Genomic DNA, 25,826 nt, shown 5'->3' on the forward strand with positions numbered 1-25,826 from the left:
CAGTGTTTGATTTCCACCGCTGTCTGTAAGGAGTTTGTAAGTTCTCCCTATGATAATGTGGATTTCCTTCCATATTCCAAGGACTAGTGTTAGTGAATTGTGGGCTTACAAGATTGACGCTGGAAGCAAGCCGACAGTTGCGAGCTGCCCAAACACAATCCTCGCTGATTTGGCGCATACAACATATTTCACTGGATGTTTCAATGTACATGTGTAAATAAAGCTATTCTTTATATCCTTACCTCCACAGTGGTAATTGTACCTCCTCCATAGGCCATTGTGTACAAGGTCCCATTGCTTCAACCTGCCCAGCCCTGGTGCCATTCTTTCTCCCCAGGTCCAGTTCTTTCCTATTTAACAACCATGCCCTACACCTCCTTGACAGTTTCCAATTTGCTGGTCCTGGTTGGCTTAGCTTCACCATCCACCCCAAACCAGGAAGGTGCGAGGGCCCTTCGCTCCCCCCCCCCCCCCCCCCCCCCCCCCCCCGTCAGTCCCCCTCCTGCACCATCCCTTTCCCCGGACTGACCACGTTCTCATCATGAATCCGATCTTGAACTCCACTTATTTTTACCAACAAGGTGTAGCTTTGAGAACCCATCTGGGCCTCCAGTGTCCCTGTCTATTGGGGCGGCATGGTAGCATAATGGTTAGCAAAACACTTTACAATACCAACAACCTGGGTTCAGTTCCTGCCGCTGCCTGTAAGGAGTTTGTGCGTTCTCCCAGTGACTGTCTGGGTTTCCTTCGGGCGCTCCGGTTTCCTCCCACAGTCCAAAAATGTACCGGTTGGTAGGTTAATTGGTCATTGTAAACTGTCCTGTGGTTAGACTAGGGTTAAATCGGGGGTTGCTGAGTGGTGTGGCTCAAAGGACCAGAAGGACCTATCTCACTGTACCTCAATAAATTTTTTAGAAATATGCATAACAGTCCTTGCTCCAGGCCAGTTCAAACTTCTTCATTCTCTATCACACTAATAGCCGCATGGGTTCTGCTTCCTGCACCTGTAGAGCCCTGAAATGTCGTCCCACTGTGCCCTCACTTACACACGGTCCATCTTGGAATCTTCCCTTCCTTGTATCACTTCCAGGAATGACCTTATAGAGGTGCATGAAATTATAAGGGAATTGATAAGATTGAAGCACACAACCTTTTTCCCAGGGCTAGAGGTTTATGGTGTGAGGGGAGATTTGGAAGTGACTTGAGGGGCGATTTCTTCACACAGATGCTGGTGGACACGTGGCAGCTCATTCTAAGGGAAGTAGTTGATGCAGGTACAATAATCTTCAAAAGCACTTGGACTGGTAGATGGATAGGAAAGGTTTAAAGGAATATGGATCAAACACAGGCAAATGGGTCTGGTTTAGATGGTCAACTTGGTAATTATGGACGATTCTAGCCAAAGAGCCTGTTTCCACACCAATAGTTCCAGATCTCTTCCTATTTCCTTAACTGAGGCCTCCTGTCCGCATTAGTTGGTGTGACTTTCCATCACATCAATTCTATCTCTCAGAACCTGTCCCCCAGCCTGAGACAGAACAGCCCCCTCTCCCATCCATCCACTAGCCCCCACACCAGGCACACCTTCCCCCAACTTTCCCTTCTGCATTCCAAAGGGGCCTTTCCTATCCACAATTCCTGAGTTTGCCCTTCCATCCCTAGCAACATGTCCACCTGATGTTACTTTTCCATTTCACCACAGGACGCACAGCACCGGTCCCTCCACCTCTTCCCTTCCCACTGTCCCGGGGCCCAGACATCCTTCCAGAGGAATCAGGAACATGCCTGCATGTCCAGCATTGTTGGAAGTGGGACATTGTTGAAACCTCTCCCTGTGCTGATCTTTCCACAGTCAGGGTCTCTGTACACAGGGAACGAGGCAGCACAGATCTTCCCCTGACCTCAGCCAGCTCTCTGCCACCACCAGTCAGAGCTCAAGGACCCTCCCTCAACCATTCCCAGCTGGAGACCAGGTGCTTGTTCTCCAGCCACAGAGGAACACCACGAGAGGTTCTGATGGAGAACCCTCTCTAGTTGGCATGGTAAATCATTGAGCTAGTGTCCTGAGGTCTGATCGAGGTAAACCACGGTTGTGTGGTGATGGAAGCTGAGGGTTACAGGAGAAAGGAGATGACAAGGGGCACACTGACATCATCAGAAGGTGATGATTGGCGTCTGTTCCAATTTAGTAAGAGTATCTGCAACTTACAGTGGCCAGTCAACCTACCAACTCCCAGGACTGTGAGATGTGGGAGGAAACTGCAGCACCCATTCAGTCACAGGGAGAACCTGCGGACTCCACACAGACAGCACGCGAGGCCACGAAAGTCCCCGGCTCCGTGCAGCTGTGAGGCAGCGGCACTACTCGCTGCACCACCGTGCCGCCCACCAGTGCTGTCATCTCAAACCTCCCAAACTTTGATCCAGCTCCACAAAAACAGCTTGAGTCTGGCCAATCCCTCCCCAGGCTAAATACTGGCCAGCCCCAGGGGCAAGGATCCTGGTCAGTCCTCTATCAGTGGCACCTCCTCCTACCTGTGGTGGGAGTGATCACAACTACGTTTATTACTACCCCCCCTTGAAGGTTCTGCTGCTTTCCAAAGATCCCAGTGCCAGTCTGACGATAACCCAGCTAATGGGCCTGAGGCTGGTGGGGCAGCTGCTCCGAGTTTTACATAAGTCACACAGTATTAAAGTTTATTCTAATTCAATAATAAAAACCATTTTGATGCACGTATTTAAAAAAAATAATAATCTGGATCTCTGTCGGAGAGTTGGCTGGAGCCAGGGCACGCACTGTGGGCTCTGGCTGCCCAGTGCAGGCTTGTACAACAAGCTGGCGATGTCCTGGGCAGAGTCACAGGCAGCCAGGTGCCTCTGGGGGCACAGGAGTGCGGAAGGGGTGGGTATACAAGCACAGCACACACTGCCACTGCGGGTCTAAACCAACTACCCCTCCCTCCCTACGCACACACACAGATACGCGAATGCACAGACAAACGCAGACACGTAAACACACACTCACCCCGAATCCGACCTCACCCCATACCGCTGCAGAAGTGCTTTCCGGATGACTGCGTAACAGCCCCTGCCCTCCCCCCAATCGGTCACAATCTCCGGCCCCTGCCACACTGCCGCCCCAGGAGGCTTCAGCCCGCCCAGTTCCACTCTCCGGCAGTGACCCTTCCCTGGGTCTCAGCAGCCCCACCAGGCAGTAAGTCTGTCCCCCTCCTCCGGCCCGTGCTAGGAAAGGCGACTCAAGCCTCTGTGTATACAGTGCAGATGAATGCAAGTCCTAAAGATGCAGTTGGAATCACTCCCCCCGAGGAGAGTGGGGAGATCTGAGGTTGCCCGAAGACCAGGAGATGGGAGAGTTGCTGCATCCTAGGTGATCTCTCCACCAGTCTGCCTCGGCTGAGCCACTGTCCCTCCCTCACCAGTCCAGGCCGTCCCTCTGGGCTGAGAACCGGGGGCTGTTCTCCGTGTAGAACTGGGCGTACCAGCGGCGGTGACGGACGACGGCCGAGTCCTCCTTCACCAGCAGAGGTTTCGACACATACTTCTTGTTATTCCAGATCATGACGTCCCGTTCAAACTGCAAGAGGAAGCAAGTAAATTCATACCTCTTTACAACAGGCTGCTCTCGCTCTGTGACCTCCCACCGCCTTAATCCAGCCAATATTCTGTACTGCCCCTCGATCTTACCAGGTGCCACGCCCTTCAACAAAATATTCCATCCTCGTAGGAGGGGAGCGGTTAAGGGAAGGATCTCCCACAAGCCTCTCCCTTCCTATAAGCAGCACTTTGAAACCTTCCAACCACAGTCAATCTGGTCAGTACCCCTGTAAAATTTGGTTTTAAAATCAACCCGTTGGTAAATTTTATGTGAAAGTGATTCCACTGAGATAAGGGAACATACTTATTGGTGGTGTTAGTTTGGTGCTGAAATTGGCCAAAGGTTTTGTTCCCCATCACACTGTGCTTAGGAAGAATAGCAAATATTGTCCAAGGTGGACCAGGGGACACAGAAAGGAGAGCAAATTGGATTGGGAGGGATTGGCGGGAGAACTGGAGAGTAGTGAGGTGAGGTGAACTGCTCGAGGTTCTCCATGCATGTCCTGTCAGGGAGTGGCTGTAGCAGTGGCAGTGATGGCAGAAAACTCCACTCTGGGAGACTTTGGGTTAGTTTATTAGATTTCCCCAGTTGAGCAGTTTGTTCAAGTTCAGAGTAAGGGGTCCAGCCATGGCAATGTACAGTAACGCAAGAGGCTGCAAAGAGTGGCCCAGTTTAATATGGGCACACCACCGACAGCATCCACAGGAGGGGATGTCTCAGGAAGGCAGTATCTACCTTCAAAGGTTCCCACTATCCAGGGCATGCCCTCTTTTCCCTGCTAACATTGGGCAGGAGGTGCAGAATCCTGAAGTCCCACACCAACAGGTTCAGAAACAGCTACTTTCCTGCAGCCACCAGGTCCTTGAACCAAACAGCACACCTAATTCTACCTCAGCAGTGGTACACCCCCGGCACCAGCATGCACTTGTCTCGGATTGAGGTTTCCTTGTTCTGATCTGAACTGTTTTTTAAATTTACTGACGTGTTTAATTTATGGACAATTTATATTCTGTGTGTGTTGTCTTTGCCTGTGACGTTGCTGCAATCATTGTACCAGCCATTGATTTTCATGGTACCTGGACCAGCACTCTACCAGCCATCGATTTTCATGGTACCTGGACTTCATGGTACCTGGACCAGCACTCTACCAGCCATTGATTTTCATGGTACCTGGGCTAGCACTCTACCAGCCATTGATTTTCATGGTACCTGGGCCAGCACTCTACCAGCCATCGATTTTCATGGTACCTGGGCCAGCACTCTACCAGCCATCGATTTTCATGGTACCTGGGCTAGCACTCTACCAGCCATCGATTTTCATGGTACCTGGGCCAGCACTCTACCAGCCACTGATTTTCATGGTACCTGGACTTCATGGTACCTGTGCAGATGGCAGTAAATTTGACTTGATATTCAGGGAACCAGGGTGATGAGGATGGTGCAGAATGTGCTGCCAAGGGAAGTCAGCTGGAGATGGGTTGGGAGACCAATCACTGATGGTATTCCAGAGAGATTATGAAGACCATTGTAACTTTTATCAATGATTTAGGTGTAAATCTGCCAACATCCAGTTGACAGACAGGCCTGAGCAAGTGTTAGGATTGAAGAGAGTATTTGCTTCAGTTGGGTTTCTCAATCAACACACAATGCTGGAGGAACCGTCCTGAAGGAAGGTCTTGGCCCACAACATCGACTGCCTATTCACTTCCATAGATGCATCCTAACCTACAGTTCCTCCCGCATTTTGTGTGTGTTGCTTTGGATTTCCAGCATCTGCAGACATCCTTGTCTTTAGGCTCTCAGTACCCTGTTAGGTGCTGGGCAAACCGCTGCTTAATTTAAGCAGTGGGTAGAGCAAACACTGAACTCTCATCCACTTGGGGAGGGGGGGTGGAGAAGAGTTCTCTGTGACACTCCCCCGAACAATGATGGGGTAGATTGTGCTCTTGGTGACAGTTTCTCCTAACTGAGCGGACTGGGAAAGACCAGATGGGTGAATTTAGTTTGGGTTAGGGGTCAAGGAATGGTCCTGGTGTCAGCAACAGGAGCCTCTCACAGACAGTGGACGTTGATGCCGACAATGTTGGTTATCAAGCAAAGGCTCAGGCTGGGCACTGACAGGCTATGGACAGGGAAAGAGACCTCAACACAGTCTGTTTCCATGAGCATCAATCCCACAACCCAGCCCCACAACTTAAGACAGAGGATGTTCAAGCTGCCCTTTCACCAGCTCATCATGGTCCCCGAGTGCTTCAGAACCAAGGAAGAGTTGTTGCCGTGAGAACCCACAGACGGGAAACAGGAAAAACCGCACAAGAAGATCAAACCAATAGCAATGCAATACTGGAGAAGAGAGACTGAAGCCAAGAGGGAGGAACTCAGCAGATCTGCAGGGTGATTTGGATTATAAACATTTCAATTTGAGACCCTTCACCTGCACTGAAAGACGGAGGGGAGGTAGCCTGAATGAAGAGGTGAGGGAAGGGCAAGCGATAGGTGCATCCAGGTGAGGAGGGGAGATATGCAGATGGAGAAGGGATGAGTGGGCATTGGGAGGTGAGCGAGGTCTGCCATTGGTGGAAAGTGGAGATAGAGCATGGAATGAAGATGGACAATGTAATAACACCTGCTAACCAGTGAGGTGGATAATATCCTTTGAGATACAAGTGGGCTGGAACACCACCTACAAACCAACAAAGCACCTTTCACTCCTCCCACCATCTCTGTAACCGCCTCTGGCCAGTTCATGCAGTGCACACGTCCAAATTACCGAGGGGGCTTCGGCCCACCATTCCCAACTCAGTGAGTGTTGGTTCCTGTGCTCAGTACTAACCCCCACCCCCCTGACCCACGGCACAGGAACTGAGTGACAGTGGTTGGAGGGAAGGACTCACCTGGATACACTCGCCCTTAAGTAGGAACTTGGGGATGATGGCGGGGATGTTGCTCTGGTAGTAGATACAATGGCTGACCCGTTGCAGCAGGGGCTCCACAGGGGTCACGCAGTGCAGGATGACTCCTCGGCCCAGGAACGAGTGGTTGAACAGCATGTAGACCAGCCCAGGCCCCACCTTCAACGAAACAGAGAGAGGGTGAGAATACGGCTATGGGGGAAGAGGGGAGAGGGAAGAGGGCGAGTGTGCTGGGGAAGGGAGCACAGGGTACAAGAGGTGAACTAAAAACACCGGACCATCAGCCATTTCGTCAGCGGTATCAACCTCGGAGAAACAACCACCGTTTCAGGACATAGAATGAACTTTGTCTATTGGCCAAAACGATGGGTACAACCCAACAACTGGGCCACTGATGTCACAAGACCTTCAGTTCCCTGAGATAGATCTCCAGTCACATAGACAACCCATGGACACAGAATGAGAGTCCAGAGGTTTTGTAAATACAAAGACATAACGTGTTCCTTCTTGCAAGAATCGATTACAATTTATATTTTTTGTGCCTGATGCTCTGTGCCTGTGATCCTGCATGGAGACTTCCCTCGGCTCCTGTGTACACGTGTACTTGTGCACGTGGCAATAAACTCAACTTGACTGGAAGGGCGGCAGTCCGTACACAAGGAAGGAATCCGTTCACCACTACAGACACCATGCAGGAAGGACAGTCTGATCGGCAGTTTGTTAGGGCGAGTTTGCAGAGGGTGCATGAGAAAGAGAAAACGTGATGTCCGGTGTTGCTGGTGGGCAAGGAGATGCAGGACTGTCTTGTCACAAGACACTCCCCACAATCACTGAGAGCATCCAACGTTCCTGACCCAGCCTCCGTCAATAACCACAAAGACTCTCGCCTGCTCCCCAACCTTCCCCAAAAACCTACCATCACCCCACTCCCTTATTCTCCAACTCAACCCAAACATCAATCAGCCACCTTCTCAAACACCCTCATCTTCCTGATCCAACCCACCCCAAGCACATCACCCAGTTCTTCCCCACCCCTCATCTTCCCAACATACCCCAACAGCTGTCATCCACCTTCATCTCCCCACCCACCATTACCGCCCCTTACTCCAACCCATCACTACTCCCAACCCAACCCATCCCTGTCCATTAACCTCCAGACACTGATGCCCCACATACTCAAATTCCATCTCACCTACTTTTCCTTCAAATCCTCCCCATGTCACACTCAGATGGGACAACTGTTAATAACATGAAACAAGAACTATTGCCAACACCATGATATCCAGGAAACCCAGGCTCCCAGGCATCCATTCTGGAATTCCTCTCTGCCTTTCATTTTATCCCACCAGCACTAAGACAAGGAAGTTCACCTAAGTAGATGTCAAGGTCTTGAAAACTGGCTTCTCAGAATGGGATTGGGTCGAGCAGCATTTATGTCGGGAATACGGGAAATGGGAGATCAGAGAAGTTTCAAAGAGAAGCTAGACAGACTGTTTGGAATGGGAGAAGTGTCAGTAATCAGAGATCATCCAGAATCCGATAAAACAAAAGAACCCCGTTCACCACTGGTTGCAGTTACCTGGATGTAAAGCCTGAAATGGGGGGAGAGTGGGAAGATAACTCATTAGTCTTTCACTAGAGATTCAGGACCAGGCCACACGCTTTGAATAACAAACAGCCTGTTTGGAAGAATTCAACCAGTGAAAACAGCATCTGTGTGGGAGGAGAAAGACTGGTCAACGGTTTGGCTGGAAACCCTGCATCAGGTATCTCCTCACAGATGCTGCTCGAACCAAAAAGGTCCTCCAGCCACTCGTTTGTTGCCCCATTGTCCAATATCTGTCGTCTCTTTCGACTCGAGTTTATGAATGAGAATGCAAGATCACAGTGGGTGCAGACTCAGTGGGCAATGGGCTCCTTCTGTGCTGTGTGACGGTGAGAGCTGGGTGAGGGACCTCCTCCACAGTGGATACTTCACCATGTTCCCTCAAGTAACGTGTGAGGAAGTGGTTTTTGAAGTCAGCCCAAATTCACCGTGGCTGACCCTACTAAATCCTCCAGTGTAATCCCATTAATGAGACTGCCCTTTGATCCGTGGAAGAGAGAAGAAATTTCTTACAAGGAAAGGCTGAACGAGCTAGAGCTTTTTCTCTTTTGAGTGAAGGAGGATAGGAGGTGACTTGATGGAGGTGTAAAAGATGATAAGAGGCATAGAGTCTTTTTCTCAGCACGGCAACGGTTAAGACCAGAGGTGGCTGGAGGAAGATTTAGGGGAGATGTCAGAGGAATATTTTTTTCACCCCTGGAGTGCACTGACAGGGGTGTTGGTAGAGGCTGATTCATTGGTAACATTTAAGAGACTCTTTAGATAGGCACATGGATGAAAGAAAAATGGAGGGTTATGGGCTTTGCCACACTCACAAGATGCTTGGGGGATCTCAGCAGGCCAGGCAGCATCTATGGAAAAGAGAACAGTTGATGTTTCAGGCCGCAACCCTTCGGCAGGGCTGGAGGAAAAAAAAGAGTAGATTTAAAAGGTGAGGGGATGGGAGAGAGAAACACAAGATGATAGGTGAAACTAGGAGAGGGAGGGGTGAAAGAAAGAGCTGGGAAGTTGATTGGTGAAAGGGATACAGGGCTGGAGAAGGGGGAATCTGATAGGAGAGGACAGAAGGTCATGGAAGAAAGAAAAAAGGGGGAGGAGGAGAACAAGAGGGAGGTGATGGGCAGGTAAGGAGATAAGGTGAGAGAGGGAAAGTGGGATGGGGAATGGTGAAGGGTCGGATGTTGCATACTAGAAGTTTGAGAAATCGATGTTCATGCCATCAGGTTGGAGACCACCCAGGTGGAATATAAGGTGTTATTCCTCCAACCTGAGTGTGACCTCATCACGACAGTAGAGACCAGATTGACATATCAGAATGGGAAGTGGAATTAAAATGGATGGCCACTGAGAGATTCCACTTCTTCTAGTGGATGAAGCGTAGGTGCTTAGTGAAGCGCTCTCCCAATCTACATCGGGTCTCACTGATATACAGGAGGCCACACCGGGAGCACCAGACACAGTATATAACCCAACAGACTCACAGGTGAAGGACTATTTGGGGCCCTGAATGGTAGTGAGGGAGGAGGTGTAGGGGCAGGTGTAGCACTTGTTCCGCTTACAAGGATTAAGTGCCAGGAGGGAGATCAGTGGAGAGGGATGAATGGATAAGGGAGTCATGCAGGGAGCGATCCCTGTGGAAAGCAGAAAGTGGGGGGGATGGGGGGGAGGGAAGATGTGCTTGGTGGTGGGATCCTGTTGGAGATGGCAGAAGTTCCAGAGAATTATGTGCTGGACATGAAGGCTGGTTGGGTGGTAGGTGAGGACAAGAGGAACCTTATCCCTGGTAGGGTGGCAGGAGAATGGGGTGAGGCCAGACATGCATGAAATGGAAGAGATGTGTTTGAGGGCAGCATTGATGGTGGAGGAAGGGAAGCCCTTTTCTTTGAGAAAGGATGACATGTCCTTCATTCTAGAATTAAAAGCCTCACCCTGAGAGCAAATGCAGCGAAGACGGAGGAATTGAGAAAAGAGGATGACATTTTTACAAGTAACAGGGTGGGGAGAGATATAGTCCAGGTAGCTGTGAGAGTCTATGGGTTTATAATAGACATCAGTAGGTAAGCTGTCTCCAGAGATAGAGACAGTGAGATTGAGAAAGGGGAGGGAGGTGTCAGAAATGGACCAGGTGAATGAGGGCAAGGTGGAAGTTGGAGGTAAAGTTTATGTCGTCAATGAGTTCTGCATGGTTGCAGAAAATAGCACCAATGCAGTCATCGATGTAGCGCAGGAAAAGTTGGGGACGGGCACCAGTGTAGGCTTGGAACAAAGACTGTTCCACGTAGCCGACAAACTGGGACCCATGTGGGTGCCCACGGCTACCCCTTTTGTTTGACAGAAGTGGGAGGAGCTGAAGGAGAGATTATTGAGAGTGAGGACAAATTCCGCTAGGCACAGGAGGGTGGTGGTGGAGGGGAACTGGTTGAGTCTGGTGTCCAGAAAGAAACAGAGCTTTGAGGCATCCTGGTGGGGGATGGAGGTGTATAGGGACTGGACATCCATAGTGAAAATATGATGATAGGGGCCAGGGAACCCGAAATCCTTGAAAAGATCAAGAGTGTGTGAAGTGTCACGGATGTAGGAAGGAAGGGACTGAACCAAGAGGGATAGGACAGAGCCGAGGTATGCAGAGATGAGTTCAGTGGGGCAGGAACAAGCAGAAACAATGGGCCTACCTGGACAAGCAGGTTTGTAGATCTTGGGTAGGAGATAGAAATGGGAGGTGCGGGGTGTGGGATCTATGAGGTTGGTGGCACCGGATGGGAGATCTCTAGAGCTAACAAGGTCGGTGATGGTGTGGGAGACAATGGCCTAGTGCGCCTTAGTGGGGTCCTGTTCGAGGGGCAAGTAAGAGGAGTTGTCTGAGAGTGGGTTTTGGGCTCTGTAGGAGAGAAAGTTTAGGATGAAAATGGGGTCAGCACATCATGGGCCAAAAGACCCGTACTGTGCAGTACTGTTCTATGTTCAAAATTAAAGTTCCATAGAATTTTAATTCTGGATTAAATTCTGGATCTGTTCAGAGTGCCCATTTCACCGATGTGGCTCCCCCTGCAGGTCATCAGGTTAGTACACACCTGTCTGGCAGTAACGTGCAGGTCCAGCAGGGGGCAGTGCCAGTCCAGGATGTGCAGCGTATGGTTCACCAGCATCCGCGAACAGTGTTTGTCAGGCTCTGCCTCGGGGCTCCACTGGACCTGCAGATGGGTAGCAACAGTGTCAGTAAAGCTGTCGGGCACCCCCTTGGGCTGCCCTCCCTCCGCCACGATCCACGTCCCTGTGCACGAGAGGCATATACACCTTCACTACTGGGCAACCTGTTCCCATTCCTGGAAACAAACAATGTGAGAGAGAGGTCAGGCTGGCAATTGAAACTTTCCCCGTCTAGCCTCACCCCCCATCTATGCTGGCTCCCTTCAAAGTACAAAGTACGTATGTGTTCTTGCAGGCATTTACAGTAGAAATCATGAAATACAATGAAATCAACAAAAAAACTACACACAGAGATTGACAAACAACCGATGAGAAAAAGACAAACTACACAATACAAAAATTATAATTAATAAATAGATAATATTGAGAACTTTGAAATGTAGTCCTTGAAAGTGAGTCCATAGGTTGTGGAATTAGTTCAGTGTTAGGGTGAGTGAAGTTATCCACGCTGGTTCAGGAGCCTGATGGTTGAAGGGTATTAACTATTCTTGAATAAGGTGGTGTGCAACCTTAGGCTGCTGTACTTTCTTCCCAATGGCATCAACGAGTACAGAACATGGCCTGGGTGCCAAGGGTCCTTGATGATGGATGCTGCTTTCTTGTGGCTTTGCTCCTTGCAGATGTGCTCAATGATAGGGAGAGCTTTAGCTGTGATCGACTGGGCTGTCACAAACGAGAAAATATCTGGAGATGCTGGAACACACACACACACACACACACACACACACACACACACACACACACACACACACACACACACACACACACACACACACACACACACACACACACACACACACACACACACACACACACACACACACACACACACACACACACACACACACACACACACGTATAGTCAATGTTTCAAGCCCAAAATGTGGACTATACTCTTTTCCATAGATGCTGCCTGGTCTGCTGCGTTCCTCCAGCATTTTGTTTGGAGTGGGCTGTATCCACTACTTTTTGTATGATTTTCTGTTCACGGACTTTGGTTTTTCCATCCCCAGTCAGGATACCCTCTCCACTGTGCATCTATGGGTGTTCACCAAAACTTTTGGTGACAGGTGGAATCTCTACAAACTTCTAAGAAAGTAGAAGAACTGTCGTGTCTTCTCAATCCCAACTGCAATTTCTGCTCCAAACTCACTGCTCTTTCAGGCCACGTGTTCCAACCCAATCCTGAAAACAATTAACCAACATTGTTCTTTCTTCCCCCGTCCCTTTTACTAAGCTGCTGATGGAAGAGATTTGTTCTTGTTCGTGAAAGGAAGAGGTTTCGTCATTCTGAACCTCCCCATTCACTGGAAGCCTTCGTCCCCAGGAAGTAGAACATCACCACGTGGCACCCAGAACACGTAGTATCTGTGTTACTGATGGCAACCTGAGTGCCTGATGGTCAACATGGACTCAGAGGGCCGAAGGGCCTTTCCCCATGCTATATGACTCTGTGGCACAGTGATACCATATCCCGTGCTTTTCAAAGGTTTACACATGCTCCATTCCCTCCTAGCAGAGTCATAAAGCCAGAATTGGCAATGTCTGAGATTCCATCTGGGTAGCCTTCGACCTGATGACATGAATATTGATTCCTCCTTCCAGTATTCCCCCCATCAATTCCCCACTCTGACCTTTTACCTCTTCTTCCCTGCCTATTACTTCCCCTAGGACCCCCTCCTCCTCCTCCCTTTCTGCTATGGTCCACTCTCCTCCCCCATCAGATTCCTTCTTCTCCAACCCTTGACCTTTCCCACCCACCTGGCTTCACCTGTCACCTTAAAGCTAGCCTCCTTCCCCTCCCCCCACTTTTCTTATTCTGGCATCTTCCCCTTCTCTCTCAATCCTAAAGGGGGGTTTCGGCCCAAAAAGTCGACGTGTCCATTCATTTCCATAGGTGCTGCCTGACCTGCTGAGTTCCTCCAACGTTTTGTGTGTGTAGTAATGTCCAGTAATTCCCCATGTTTATTACTGACAAAGACACTCTGCCGTTTACGTCCAGGAGTCAGATAGTCACAACCGTACAGAACAGAAACAGGCCCTTTGGCCCTTCACATCCTTGTTAGCCCACCTACATCAATTCTATTTGCCTGCTCCAGGTCTGTATCCTTCTTTGCTCTGTTTAAGGGCCTCTTAATCATGGTATTTATTTATGATTTACCTCCCTCTCTGACAGCAAGCTACAAGTAACTTATCCCTCAGTTTGTTCTTCTCACTTTCAACCTATGCCCTCTTGTTTTAGATAAACTGTCTGTCTATGGCTCAAGGACCATTTCTGTAGCCCTGTTGTAAGGTACTTGATCAGATAAAGATGAACTCCTAAACTCAATCGAGCTTGCACGTCGTTTGTCTCACTGTACTGCACGATTTACATATTTGTTTATTCAGACATAAAGCACAGAACAGGCCTTTCCAGCCCAACAAACTGCAGCGCTCAGCAACTTCAATAATGTCAGAGAAATTTCTCTGTACAATATACATCCTGAAATTCTTTTTCTTCACAAACATCCATGAAAACAGAGGCGTGCCCCCAAAGAATGAATGACAGTTAAATGTTAGAACCCCAAAGCCCCCCAGCTCCCCCCTCCCACACATAAACAGCAGCAAAGCAATGACCCCCCCCACCAGCACAAAAAGCATCACCCCTCCCCACCACTCAAGCATTCAGCAAAGCATCAATAAAGATACAGACTTGCAGTGCCTCAAAGACCACTCGTTCACCCAATAATTCGACATACCACAGGCTCTCTCTCTCCCTAATAAGGGAAAAAGAGGTATCCCCGTTTCACAGTGAGAGGGGAGACGTAACAAAACAACTCACTGATTTATGATGTTAAAAGTCTGATGTGTCGCTTTTTCTCTGGACACACAGCCAGCAGCCAGCTCACTGCTTTCGATCTTCTGTGTGCTCCCACGACACTCTTTAACCCTAGCCTAATCACAGGACAATTTACAGTGACCAATTAACCTACTAACCAGCACACTGTTAGACCGTAGGGGGAAACCCACACGGTTCCTTACAGACGGTTGTGTTGAAGGACGTGTTGTCATTGGAGAGCGTGCAGAGGAATCATTCTGGGAGCGAAGGGGTTAACATATGAGGAGCATTTGGCATCTTTGGGTCTATACTCATGGAATTTAGAAGAATGCATGGGGATCTCATTGAAACCTACTGAATGTTGAAAGGACTAGATAAGGTGGATGTGGAGAGGATGTTTCCTATAGTGGGGGGTATTCAGAACTAGAGGGCACAGCCTCAGAATTGAGGGGAGATCCTTTAGAACAGGGGTAAGGAGGAATTCTTTTAGCCCGAAGGGAGTGAATCTGTGGAATGCTCTGCGGTGGAGGCCAAGACCGGGCGTATATTTAAGGCTGAAGTTGATCGTTTCCCTGATCGGTCAGGGCATCAAAGGATATGGCAAGAAGGCAGGTGGATGGGGTTGAGTGGGATCCGGGATCAGCCATGATGGAATGGTAGTGCAGACACGATGGGCTGAATGGCCTAATTCTGCTCCTGTGTCTTACGGCGCCGGAACTGAACTCCATCCTGAGCTGTAAGAGCATCGCGCTAATTGCTACCCTACCTCGGCACCTCTCTTTGGACGGGAACACAACGCTCTACATTGTCACTTCCTTCCCCTTGCGCTACTTTGATGCACTTATGTGTGGAATGACGGTATGCAGAACAATGTTTAGCACTCCATCTCAGTACACGTGACAGTCACAGACAAGTTCCCAATTACTTCCTCTGCCCCTTTCACTCCTGTGAAACAACAAGCCCAGGCTGTCAAGTCGAGATTTAATGAGAAATTACAAAATATGCTTCTCTCAACCAATTCACACTCTAGAATGCAGCAGTCTTGTGAAAGCTAAATAAAAGGTATTTTTCACCATTTTGTGTCCTGCCTTCAGCTGGACACGAGGCTTTCTGATCATTTATCCCTGCCTGGATGTTCAGCTCACTGCAAGGGTTCATAAACACGAGGTTCTGCAGATGCTGGAAGTCCAGAGCAACACACACAGACTGCTGGAGGAACTCAGCCGGTCTACGGAAGTTCATAGACAGTTGACATGGTGGGCGGAGCCCTGCTGAAGGGTCTCGGCCCCAGACGTCGACTGTCTGTTCCTCTCCGCAGACGCTGCCTGGCCTGCTGAGTTCAGCGTTTCATTACTCCCTAAGCAGCAGGGCTGGTGAACAGGACTCGGTGTGAACCTGTGCCGCTTCGTGCATTGTATACCCTGCTGGTCTCCCTCCCACAGCACCGCTGTGAGGAAAGGAAGGGCTTTAAGGACCAACTCAGCCCACGTTACGGTGCTTTTAGTTACATTGGTCCATCCGCTTGTTCAGCTTCTTTCTATCTGTATCCCATCTGGAGCCGTGGATTTGACAGGTGCTCCGACAGAAAGTGAAGTCTGAAACAGACACGGCAGAGCGTATTCCCACCTGCAGATAAGTGGTGGTGCAGGCTGTTTGCTCCCAGCGCAGAGAAACCGTGATTAACTCCAACCATCAGGCAGGTGGAGGACCAGAAGACATTCCTTGAAGTCCATTTGCTACACAAAGCTCGGTGGGACTTCAACAGTCCCCTCTCGCCCTAGAGGGTCTGAAACCTCTCTGCAGCCAGGAGTATCAGCCGAGATCACAGTACCCGCCCCCACCCCGCAGCCGGGTACCAACACTCCTCACCTTCCAATCGTGCCGCACAAAGCCCCAGAGTCTGGTCCGGGTGTTCCGGAGGTCGGCCCCGCTCAGGATAGCGGGGCTGTGGAGATGTGTGAGGTGGGCCACGTCTGCTGCGTTCTCGGGGATCTCCTGCGATGCAAGCACAGTGAAGACGTGTCAGCGGAGCCAGGAGCAGCACAGGGAACGGCTGAAGGCTACTCAAAACAAAACGCAGCCCAACTGCTCACCCACCAGGGCCCTGGAGACCGGGAAATGTTCCTGCATTTCAGGATTATTGGAACATGGTTGCACAGAATATATCTGACATCTATACTGTGTGGAAATGTGTATTAATGTAGTGTACTGCATGATATTCAGAAACAGCTTTAATATCATCGTCGTAAGCCATGAAATTTGTTAACTTTGTGGCAGCAGTGCAATGCATTCATGATAAATAGGAAAAAAACTGAATTACAGTAGGTATTAAGTATTGTATGTAATTAGTTTTGCTACTACAAGTGTATGGGACATTGGAAAAAAGGTTGAATTTCCCCATGGGGATGAATAAAGTATCTATCTATCTATCTATCTATCTATATATGTATATTAAAATAATTAAATACGTATATTAAAATAGTTAAGTTAAAATAAGTAGTGCAAAAAACAGAAATAATAAAAAAGTATTTATGGGTTCAGTGTCTATTTAGGAATCGGATGGCAGAGGGGAAGAATCTGTTCCTGGATCATTGAGTGTGTGCCTTCAGGCTCCTGTAATACCATCATGACATTAACAATGTGAAGAGGGCATGTCCTGGGTGAAAGGGATCCTTAATGATGGACGCTGCCTTCCTGAGGCACCGCTCCTTGAAGATCTCTTGGATACTACGGGAGCTTGTACCAGGATGGAGCTAATTTTACAACTCCCTGCAATTTACTCCGATCCTGTGCAGTAGCACCCCTCCCCCCACCATACCAGGCGGTGATGCAGCCGGTCAGAACGCTCGCCACAGTACATCTGCACAAGTTATCAAGTGTGTTAGGTGACAAACCAAATCTCCTCAAACTGCGAATGAGTATAGCCGCTGTCTTGCCTTCTTTATAACTGCACCGATGTGTTGTGGCTAGGTTAGGTCCTCAATGATATTGACACCCAGGAACTCAAAATTGCTCATCCTCCTCTATGAGGATTCTGTAATATTGTCCAGAGAATACTGTATCATACTACAGTACACTGTAATTACATCCATAGTATATGCTCTCTGAAACATATGCTATAGTATAATTTCATCTGTATTGTAGTTTACAGTAATATCATTCAGTTTTCAGTTTCATCAGTATTGTAATACTCTATAGTGTAATATAATTTATCTGCAATGTATTCTGACATTGTCTGTAGTTTACAGTAATCTTATCTGTATTGTACTGTAATTCCTCTGTAGTAAACTGTTGTTAACTTGAATAATCGATTCTGAGTCATTCTCAGCCACGGATCCTGACAGATGATATTGAAAGTGTGAGAAGGTTGGAGGGAAGGGGGTGGCGAGGTGGAGTTTGTTGATGCTCGAACGTTCTGGCCTGAAGGATCACGGGACTTCCTTACAGTTTGTAAACCAAAGCTGCCTGATCTGGAACTGCCAGTGACAGAGGCTGGGACCTTCCTGGGGGGACGGTGGCAAACTCAAACCACGCTGCCGCATGTTCTCCCCGAGGACACGCACACCCAGCAGGGGCCGGAGTCACACACTGGAATCAGGTCGTGTCAGCAGAGGAGGCTTCCAGGAGCAGTGCTGACGATCAACGTACGGTGTTGGTGGATCACCGATCCCCACACAGCCCGGCCTGCCCCCTCCCAGTGCCGTCCTCCGTTACGCAGCAGGCTGCACCCACCCTCACCTGGATGTGGCAGTTGATGTAATGCTCCGTGCAGCCACGGAACACCCACTCTCCGGACTGGATCTCGTTCTGTACCGGGATGTTCCAGCTGGGGTCCAGGCTGTCACAGTGGTACCACACGTACACCGCCCCGTTCAGCTCACAGCACGGCCACGTCTTAATCTTGGCAAAGTCCGGCACTGGGGAGGGGGAGAGGAGGCACTCCCCAGTCACCAAAGTCACGTCACCACAGCACCCTCCCCACCCCATTCTACTCTATCCCTGTGCCCAGCAACAGACACATTTCCTGATGCCCTTGCCCATCCCCAATGTCCACCCTGCCCTTCTCAAATGCTCCTGCCCATTCCCTGCTATGCCCTGCCCATCCTGATTTCCACCCCTGTCCATTCCCTGCTGTGCCCTACTCACCCCAATTTTCACCCCTGCCCATTCTGATACCCCTGTCTAATTCCTGATTTCCACCCTGCCCATTCCGATTCCCACCCCTGTCCATTCCGATGCCCCGTCCATTGCCTGCTGCACCCTGCCCATCCCCCGAATTCACCCCCGTCCATTCCCTGCTGCACCCTGCCCATCCCCCGAATTCACCCCCGTCCATTCCCTGCTGCGCCCTGCCCATCCCCCGAATTCCACCCCCGTCCATTCCCTGCTGCGCCCTGCGCATCCCCCGAATTCCACCCCCGTCCATTCCCTGCTGCGCCCTGCCCATCCCCCGAATTCCACCCCCGTCCATTCCCTGCTGCGCCCTGCCCATCCCCCGAATTCCACCCCCGTCCATTCCCTGCTGTGCCCTGCCCATCCCCCGAATTCCACCCCCGTCCATTCCCTGCTGTGCCCTGCCCATCCCCCAAATTCCACCCCCGTCCATTCCCTGCTGCACCCTGCCCATCCCCCGAATTCCACCCCCATCCATTCCCTGCTGCACCCTGCCCATCCCCCGAATTCCACCCCCGTCCATTCCCTGCTGTGCCCTGCCCATCCCCCGAATTCCACCCCCGTCCATTCCCTGCTGCGCCCTGCCCATCCCCCGAATTCCACCCCTGCCCATTCCCTGCTGTGCCCTGCGCATCCCGATTCCCACCCCTGTCCATCCCTCCCATACCTTTCTCTGCGTATGGTATCTCCGTGCACTTGCCGTCCTCACCACGGAATTGCCAGCCATGGAATGGACATTCGATGCAGTTGCCGATCACCCTGCCCCCCACAGCCAGGTTGGCGCCCAGGTGGGGGCAATAGGCATCGACCACGTAGGCTGTGCCGTCCTGGCCCCGGTAAACGGCCACCTGCTCACCTGCAAGAAGACAAGTACAGAAGGCGGTGGTCACCAGACTGTGTTCCATAATCCTGGGTGGGTAACCCAGGTCAAGACTCCTGTTTATCGACTACAGCTCCACCTTCAACACCATAATTCCAAACAAACTCACTGCCAGCCTCCGAGATACAGGGCTCAACAGCTCCCTTTGACTTCTTAAACAACTCACTGTTAGTAAGGATCGGCAGCAACACTTCCACCTCAATAATCCTCAACACTCAGCCACTTGTATTCCCGATATACCTGTGTACGTGCGGCCGGATTCCGTTCCAACTCTATGTCTGATGTTTCTCATGATACCACTGAAATGCGCCAGTTCTCAAACAACAATGAGATGGCGTACAAGATAGAGATCGGAATCAGATTTAATGTCATAATATTGTTGTCTTTTTGCTGCAGCAGTACAATGTAATACATAATAATAGAAAACACATGAATTACAGTAAATATATGTATATTAAATAGTTAAATAAGTATTGAATTGAGTTGACTTTATTACTTACATCCTTCGCACACACGAGGAGTAAAAATCTTTGTTATGTCTCTGTCTAAATGTGCAATGCACAATTTATAGTAATTTATAATAAATATTATGTACAACAGGACAGTCAATATAACATAGAAATACAGTTGTATCAGCATGAATTAATCAGTCTGATGGCCTGGTGGAAGAAGCTGTCCCGGAGCCTGTTGGTTCTGGCTTTTATGCTGCGGTACCGTTTCCCGGATGGTAGCAGCTGGAACAGTTTGTGGTTGGGGTGACTCGGATCCCCAATGATCCTTTGGGCCCTTTTTACACACCTGTCTCTGTAAGTGTTCTGAATAATGGGAAGTTCACACCTACAGATGCACTGGGCTGTCCACACCACTCTCTGCAGTGTCCTACAATTGAGGGAGGTACAGTTCCCATACCAGGCAGTTATCCAGCCAACCAGGATGCTCTCAATTGTGCCTCTGTAGAAAGTTCTTAGGATTTGGGGACCCGTACCAAACTCCTTCAACCATCTGAGACGAAAGAGGCGCTGTTGTGTCTTTCTCAGCACACAGCCGGTATGTACAGACCACGTGAGATTCTTGGTGATGTTTATGCTGAGGAACTTAAAGCTGTTCACTCTCTCGTCCCCAGGTCCATTGATGTCAATAGGGGTTAGCCAGTCTCCATTCCTCCTGTAGTCCACAACCAGCTCCTTTGTTTTTGTGGCATTGAGGGAGAGTTTGTTTTCTTGGCACCAAAAGTAGTGCAAAAAGAGAAATAAGAAAGTATTGAGGTGGTGTTCGTGGGTTCATTGTCCATTCAGAAATCTGATGGTAGAGGGGAAGAAGCTATTTCTGAAATGATGAGTGTGTGTCTTCAGGCTTCTGTACCTCCTCCCTGATGGTAGCAATGAGAACAAGGCATGACCAGGGTAACAGGAGTCCTTAATGATGGATGCTGCCTTTTTGATGCATCGCTCCTTGAAGATGTCCTGGATACTACGGACGCTAGTGCCCATGATGGAACTGACTAAACTCACATCTCTCTGCAGCTTACTTCGATCCTGTACAGTAGCCCCCACCCTCCACCACCAGACCAGGTGGTGATGCAGCCAGCCGGAATGCTCTCCTCAGTACACCTGCAGAAATTTGCGAATGCCGAATCTCCTCAAACTCCTAATGAGATATAGCTGCTGTCGTGCCTTCTTTGTCGCTGCGTCGATATGCTGGGCCCAGGATAGATGCTCAGACATATTGACGCTGAAGAACTTGAAATTGCTCATTCTTTCCACTGATGATCCCTCCACGAGGACCATTTAACAGAGTTTACAAGACCGTTAAATGGACCCTTATACGATAAAGATGAACTCTTGACCTCTCAATCTACCTCATCGTGACTCTCGCACCTAATTTGTCTCCCTGTACTGCACCTTCTCTGTAACTGGAGCAGACGGCAATGCAAACAACAGCCTTTCACGGTACCTCGGTCCATCTGACAATAACAAAACCAGTTACAAACATATTTGCTATACTACACACTCAGAAAAATCATCCTCACAAATAGACCAATTACCGATTTCCCTGCCTGGCCTACATCACAGGCCTCAGCTCTGTCAGGAACTTTTTGTTTGCCTTATTTTTTGCTATAAAATAACCTTATTATGAACAATGACACGCAAAAGGTTCTCTTTGTCCTGGTTATATTCCTGCACCTGCAGCACCCACCAGCCCCACAAAGACTTCAGCAAGCCAGCAGGCACCGCGTGCTCCCAGATGCTGATAATCCAAGCAACGCACACAAAATGCCGGAAGAACTCAGCAGGCCAGGCAGCATCTATGGAAAAAGTACAGTCAACCCTTAGGCAGGACTGTCATGATGAGGCCATACTCAGGTTGGAGGAACAACACTTCATATTCCATCTGGGTAGCTTCCAACCCAATTTCTTGAACTTCTGGTAATGCCCCCCCTTCACCATTTTCTCACCTTATCTCCTTGCCCGTCCATCGCCTTCCTTTGGGGCTCCTCCCACCTTTTCTCTCTTCCATGGCCTTCTGTCCTCTCCTATTAGATTCCACCTTCTCCAGCCCTGTATCTCTTTCACCAATCAACATCAACTTTCCAGCTCTTAGCTTCATCCCTCCCCCTCCCTGTTTCACCTGTCACCTTGTGTTTCTCTCTCCTCTCCCCCCACCCTTTAAAACTACTCCTCATCTTTTCCCTCCAGTCCTGCCGAAGGGTCTTGGCCTGAAACGTCAACTTTTTTCCACAGATGCTGCCTGGCCTGCTGAGTTCCCCAGTATTTTGTGGGTGATGCACGGAGATAGTTGTGATGGGAGTGAGGAGGTTCACTAGACGGAGTCTGGGGTCAATGGATTTGTTGTAGGGTAGAAATCTAGAAGAGGGTCAGTACGCTCAAGAGATCAGAGGACTATGACATACATGATATTTGAAAAAAACAGTACTTGATAGAGTGGATAAGAACAATGGTTCCATTGACTGTAAAACCAGAGGCAACAATCTCAACATAAATTGGTGAATTATTGTCACGTGCAGCGAGATAAAGTGAAAGACTTTGTTTTGCATTCCAACCATACTGATCAATTCATCACATCAGTTCTTAGAGGTAGTACGGTGGGAACCAGCAATGGAATGACCACCTAACAGTGTTACGATTAAGGAGCAAGTGCAGTGCAGGCAGACAGCAAGGTGCAAGGACACTCATGAGGAAGACCATGAAGTCAAGATTTCATCTGATCGTATAAGAGGCGTAATTAGGGTATAACGAGAAGAAGATAATTTCTTGCATGCAGAGGACGTGAATTTTTGGAATTCCTTGCCCTGGGCAGCTGCGGTAGCTCAGGTATCAAAATATTCAAGACAGAGAAGGGTGGAGTTTCGTCTATTGAGGGAATTGGAGATTGGGGCAAGTGCTGATCTTATTGGATAATCAGTCCTCTTTGCATTTCTTATGCTCTTATAATATCCGAGGCAGGGACCAGATAATCTGCCGTAGGGATATATTGGGAAAAAAGACCAAAAGGAATGAGACGCTTTTGTTTCACCAGTTACATCTCGTGGGCTGTGTTCATCATTGCACGGAGAATGGCAACTGTCACATCCGTCCAAACCCCGATACAAGGGGCACCAACCACTAAACCGAGGTGGACACCAGTTCCAGTTCGCTGGAGTTAGGACACATGCTGTGTGCAAATTATTGGCCTGGGCGGTCCAACACTAAGCCAATTGTCAGGATGGTCTCCTCGTCCTTATGAAAGGAGCGAGAGGCAGTGAAGGAGGAGGGTGGGAGGAGAGGAAGCGGTGGGGGTGGTCGAATAAAGTGGAGCGGATGGCTGAGAGGCTCAGAGGAAAGGGAGATTGGGGGTGATGATAACTGCACTTTCTCCTCCCCGGTTACAAGGCTGTATTCAGATAAACCATGGTTAATCCAATAATAAGCAGAGACATGGAACAGGAGCAGCTACGCACACAAATACCGCTGTGTCGTGGGCAGCGGCTGAACAGTTTTTCAGGGCAGCCTGGGACACTGGTGGTGTCCACAACACACCCGGTGAAGTGCCTCCACCCAAAAGCACGCCCAGCTCCACCCCGACCCCACCGCTCCAAGCAGTGCGCCTGTCCCAGTCTGACTGACCGCTAAGCAGCCGAGGCTGACAGTCACGGGGAACGGAGTCTCCGTGCCTCAGATCGGGTGCAGCACTGAGGGTACGTGCTTCAAAGCCAGGCGGGGGCTCCCAAAATTGAGGGGGTCAGTCTGGAGAGCAATGATGGGGGGGGGTGGAAGGAAGAATGTGAGGGTGGTAGTGAGTGAGAGGAGAGTTCTGAGGTGGGCACACACAGGGGAAAGTGAGGTGTGAGGGATTGACGTGGTGTAAATGGTTTATTGTCAACTCCGCGTGTAAAGATACTGCAGAACTTCTCACATTACAGGGGGTGACTGCGCCACACAAGCAAATTTCTGCTGGGGAAGAGAATCCAGTCTTGATCATCCAATCAACTTCAGCAAACCTTAGCCGGAGGACAGAGGGTGAGGGCCAACAATCTGAATGTGGAGGTGGTTTGGGATTGCTGTGCATCACCCCGGCTCTGGGTGTAAATTAGATCCCTCAGCGAGTGGGATTCGGTGCATGGTACACTGACAATGTGGACAAAGAATATCGGTCCTGTGGTCAGATCAGGGGCCACAGGTTGCCTAAATGCTACTGAAACAGAGTGGATTTCGATCATAAATTTACCCACAGCACAGTACACACTACCCCAGTCAATCTGTACAGGTCGCGCCTGACCCCATGTGCTGACGAGGCCTGGGGCCAGCGGTGGGCCTCAACGGCCGCCCACATGCCTCAGTACCAGGGAGAGACAACAATGCCAATGCCAATCACGGATAGGGAGAGATTTGGGCTTTTCTCTCTGATGGAGGTGCCAAGGAGTGAAGCTTCGTAAACGATGCAGGATGGCTAACTGGGTGTTGCATTAAACGAAAAGAATGGACTCGGGATTGTCAGGCACAGGATCACAGTGGCAGTATGCAGCAACTTACTTTTAAGAGAGTAACCACTGCACTGACTGGGCCCCCACAACATGATACATAAAAATCCTGTTGTATGTGATGCACCATCAATAACTCTCTGAGACGTGAGGCGAGATATTGGCTTTTATTGACTGGAAGAAAGAACAAGCAGTAATTGACCATCATACTACATCCTGGAGACTGAGGGCCGGGCTCAGGCCTCAATCGCCTTTATACCGGGGTCTGTGGGAGGAGCCACACTCAGTGGGAGGGGCCACAGGAGCAGTCAGCAGGGGGGCGTGTCCAGACAGGTATATGTAGTTCACCACAGTATGTTGCAAGGAGATGTATTGTTGTCTGGCTAAATAAATAAAGCAACCTTGCACAACTTGCAGTCACATACTACACATTTACCTTGCCTACAACCGTTTGTGTTCCTGATAAAAGAACAGTTTGATTGAAAAGAAGGATAATAGCCTAGTCAGCTCAGCATCCTGGGGTTGAGTTAGATTGGGAGTTCTGGGTAAGTGGAGCCAGACCACAGGTGCTCTGCTTTCCCTTCCAATTCATAGGCTGAAAATCTGAAACACTATCCCTCCCTTAATGCCATTTATAAACTGGTTCCCCTGCATTCCTCTCGCATACATTTCTTGAGGAAAGTATTCATCTCACACATGTACACACGTCTGAAGACCTACACTCAGTGTTTTAAGAGCAGCTTCTCCCCCTCTGCCACCATATTTCTGAATGGTACCTGAACCATTCACAAATAACTCATTATTTGTCTTCTACGCCATTCATTTAATTTTGGTATTATTTGTGTCTTGCTGTGTACTGCTGCCACAAAAACAACCCATTTCATGTCATATGTCGGTGATACTAACCCTGGATCTGATTCTGACCCTGATCATGCACCCGCCACCCTTGGGTGACACATAATGAACGTTCTCCCTCTACTGGAGCTCGGTACTGGATCAAATAGTCTGAGGGATAAACGGATCTGATAAACAGACTGTCCACAACCAAACCAGCTTCAGTCAAAAAGCTGCAGATGACAGAAATCTGAAGCAAAAACAGAAGGTGCTGGAAACACCCGGCAGGTCAGCCCAGCACCATGGCTAATAGTGGACCTGGAGGTTGTTTCTAGGCAGGCATTTTTCTAGGCCCTAGAGTCTAGAGCCTCATGAGGCCCTCCATACTTCTCAGTTTTTGACCAGCTCTCCCCAATAACTGCCATGGCATTTCAGTTAGACGTACGCCCTAGTCTCCCAGAAGACAAGGATCAACAAAGGGACTGAACCCCAACTCTTTGCTGGTCTACCCACTTCCTCTCTTAATCCACAACGTCGACTGGTGTTCCTTTGCAAATTCACTGTTACAGTCACAACACAGCTAATCCTATAAACATCAGTATAAAATGGCGAGGAAGTTCTCTCAATCCGCTAATGGAATCTCCCTTGGCAAACAAGCACGAGGTGACTGGGGAGCAGAGCATCTCAGTACCTTTCTGGGTACTTGGAAAGGTTATGGTGGGGAGGTGGCGTCTGGGCCAGTGATCAGTTGTGGATAAGCGGGGAGGGGGGGGGTGTGCAGTGGTGGAGGAGAGTGTTTCGT

General features: G+C 49.5%; 1 protein-coding gene across 1 annotated transcript in view; it reads right to left on the reverse strand.

Moving 5' to 3' along the window:
* Positions 1 to 505: 505 nt before the first annotated feature.
* LOC140731002 (cholesterol 7-desaturase nvd) overlaps positions 506 to 25,826 on the reverse strand; it is a 43,784-nt gene continuing 18,463 nt past the window's right edge. Inside the window, exons 2-7 of the mRNA XM_073052164.1 lie at positions 19,000 to 19,188; positions 17,898 to 18,076; positions 16,029 to 16,154; positions 11,206 to 11,325; positions 6,511 to 6,687; positions 506 to 3,595 (exon numbers count right to left, since the gene is read on the reverse strand). Coding sequence (XP_072908265.1) covers positions 3,434 to 3,595; positions 6,511 to 6,687; positions 11,206 to 11,325; positions 16,029 to 16,154; positions 17,898 to 18,076; positions 19,000 to 19,188 — 953 coding nt within the window. The 3' untranslated portion in view covers positions 506 to 3,433. The remainder of the gene's footprint in view (positions 3,596 to 6,510; positions 6,688 to 11,205; positions 11,326 to 16,028; positions 16,155 to 17,897; positions 18,077 to 18,999; positions 19,189 to 25,826) is intronic.

The sequence above is a fragment of the Hemitrygon akajei genome, chromosome 7, assembly GCF_048418815.1.
Source record: "Hemitrygon akajei chromosome 7, sHemAka1.3, whole genome shotgun sequence".
Classification (NCBI taxonomy): Eukaryota; Metazoa; Chordata; class Chondrichthyes; order Myliobatiformes; family Dasyatidae; genus Hemitrygon; species Hemitrygon akajei.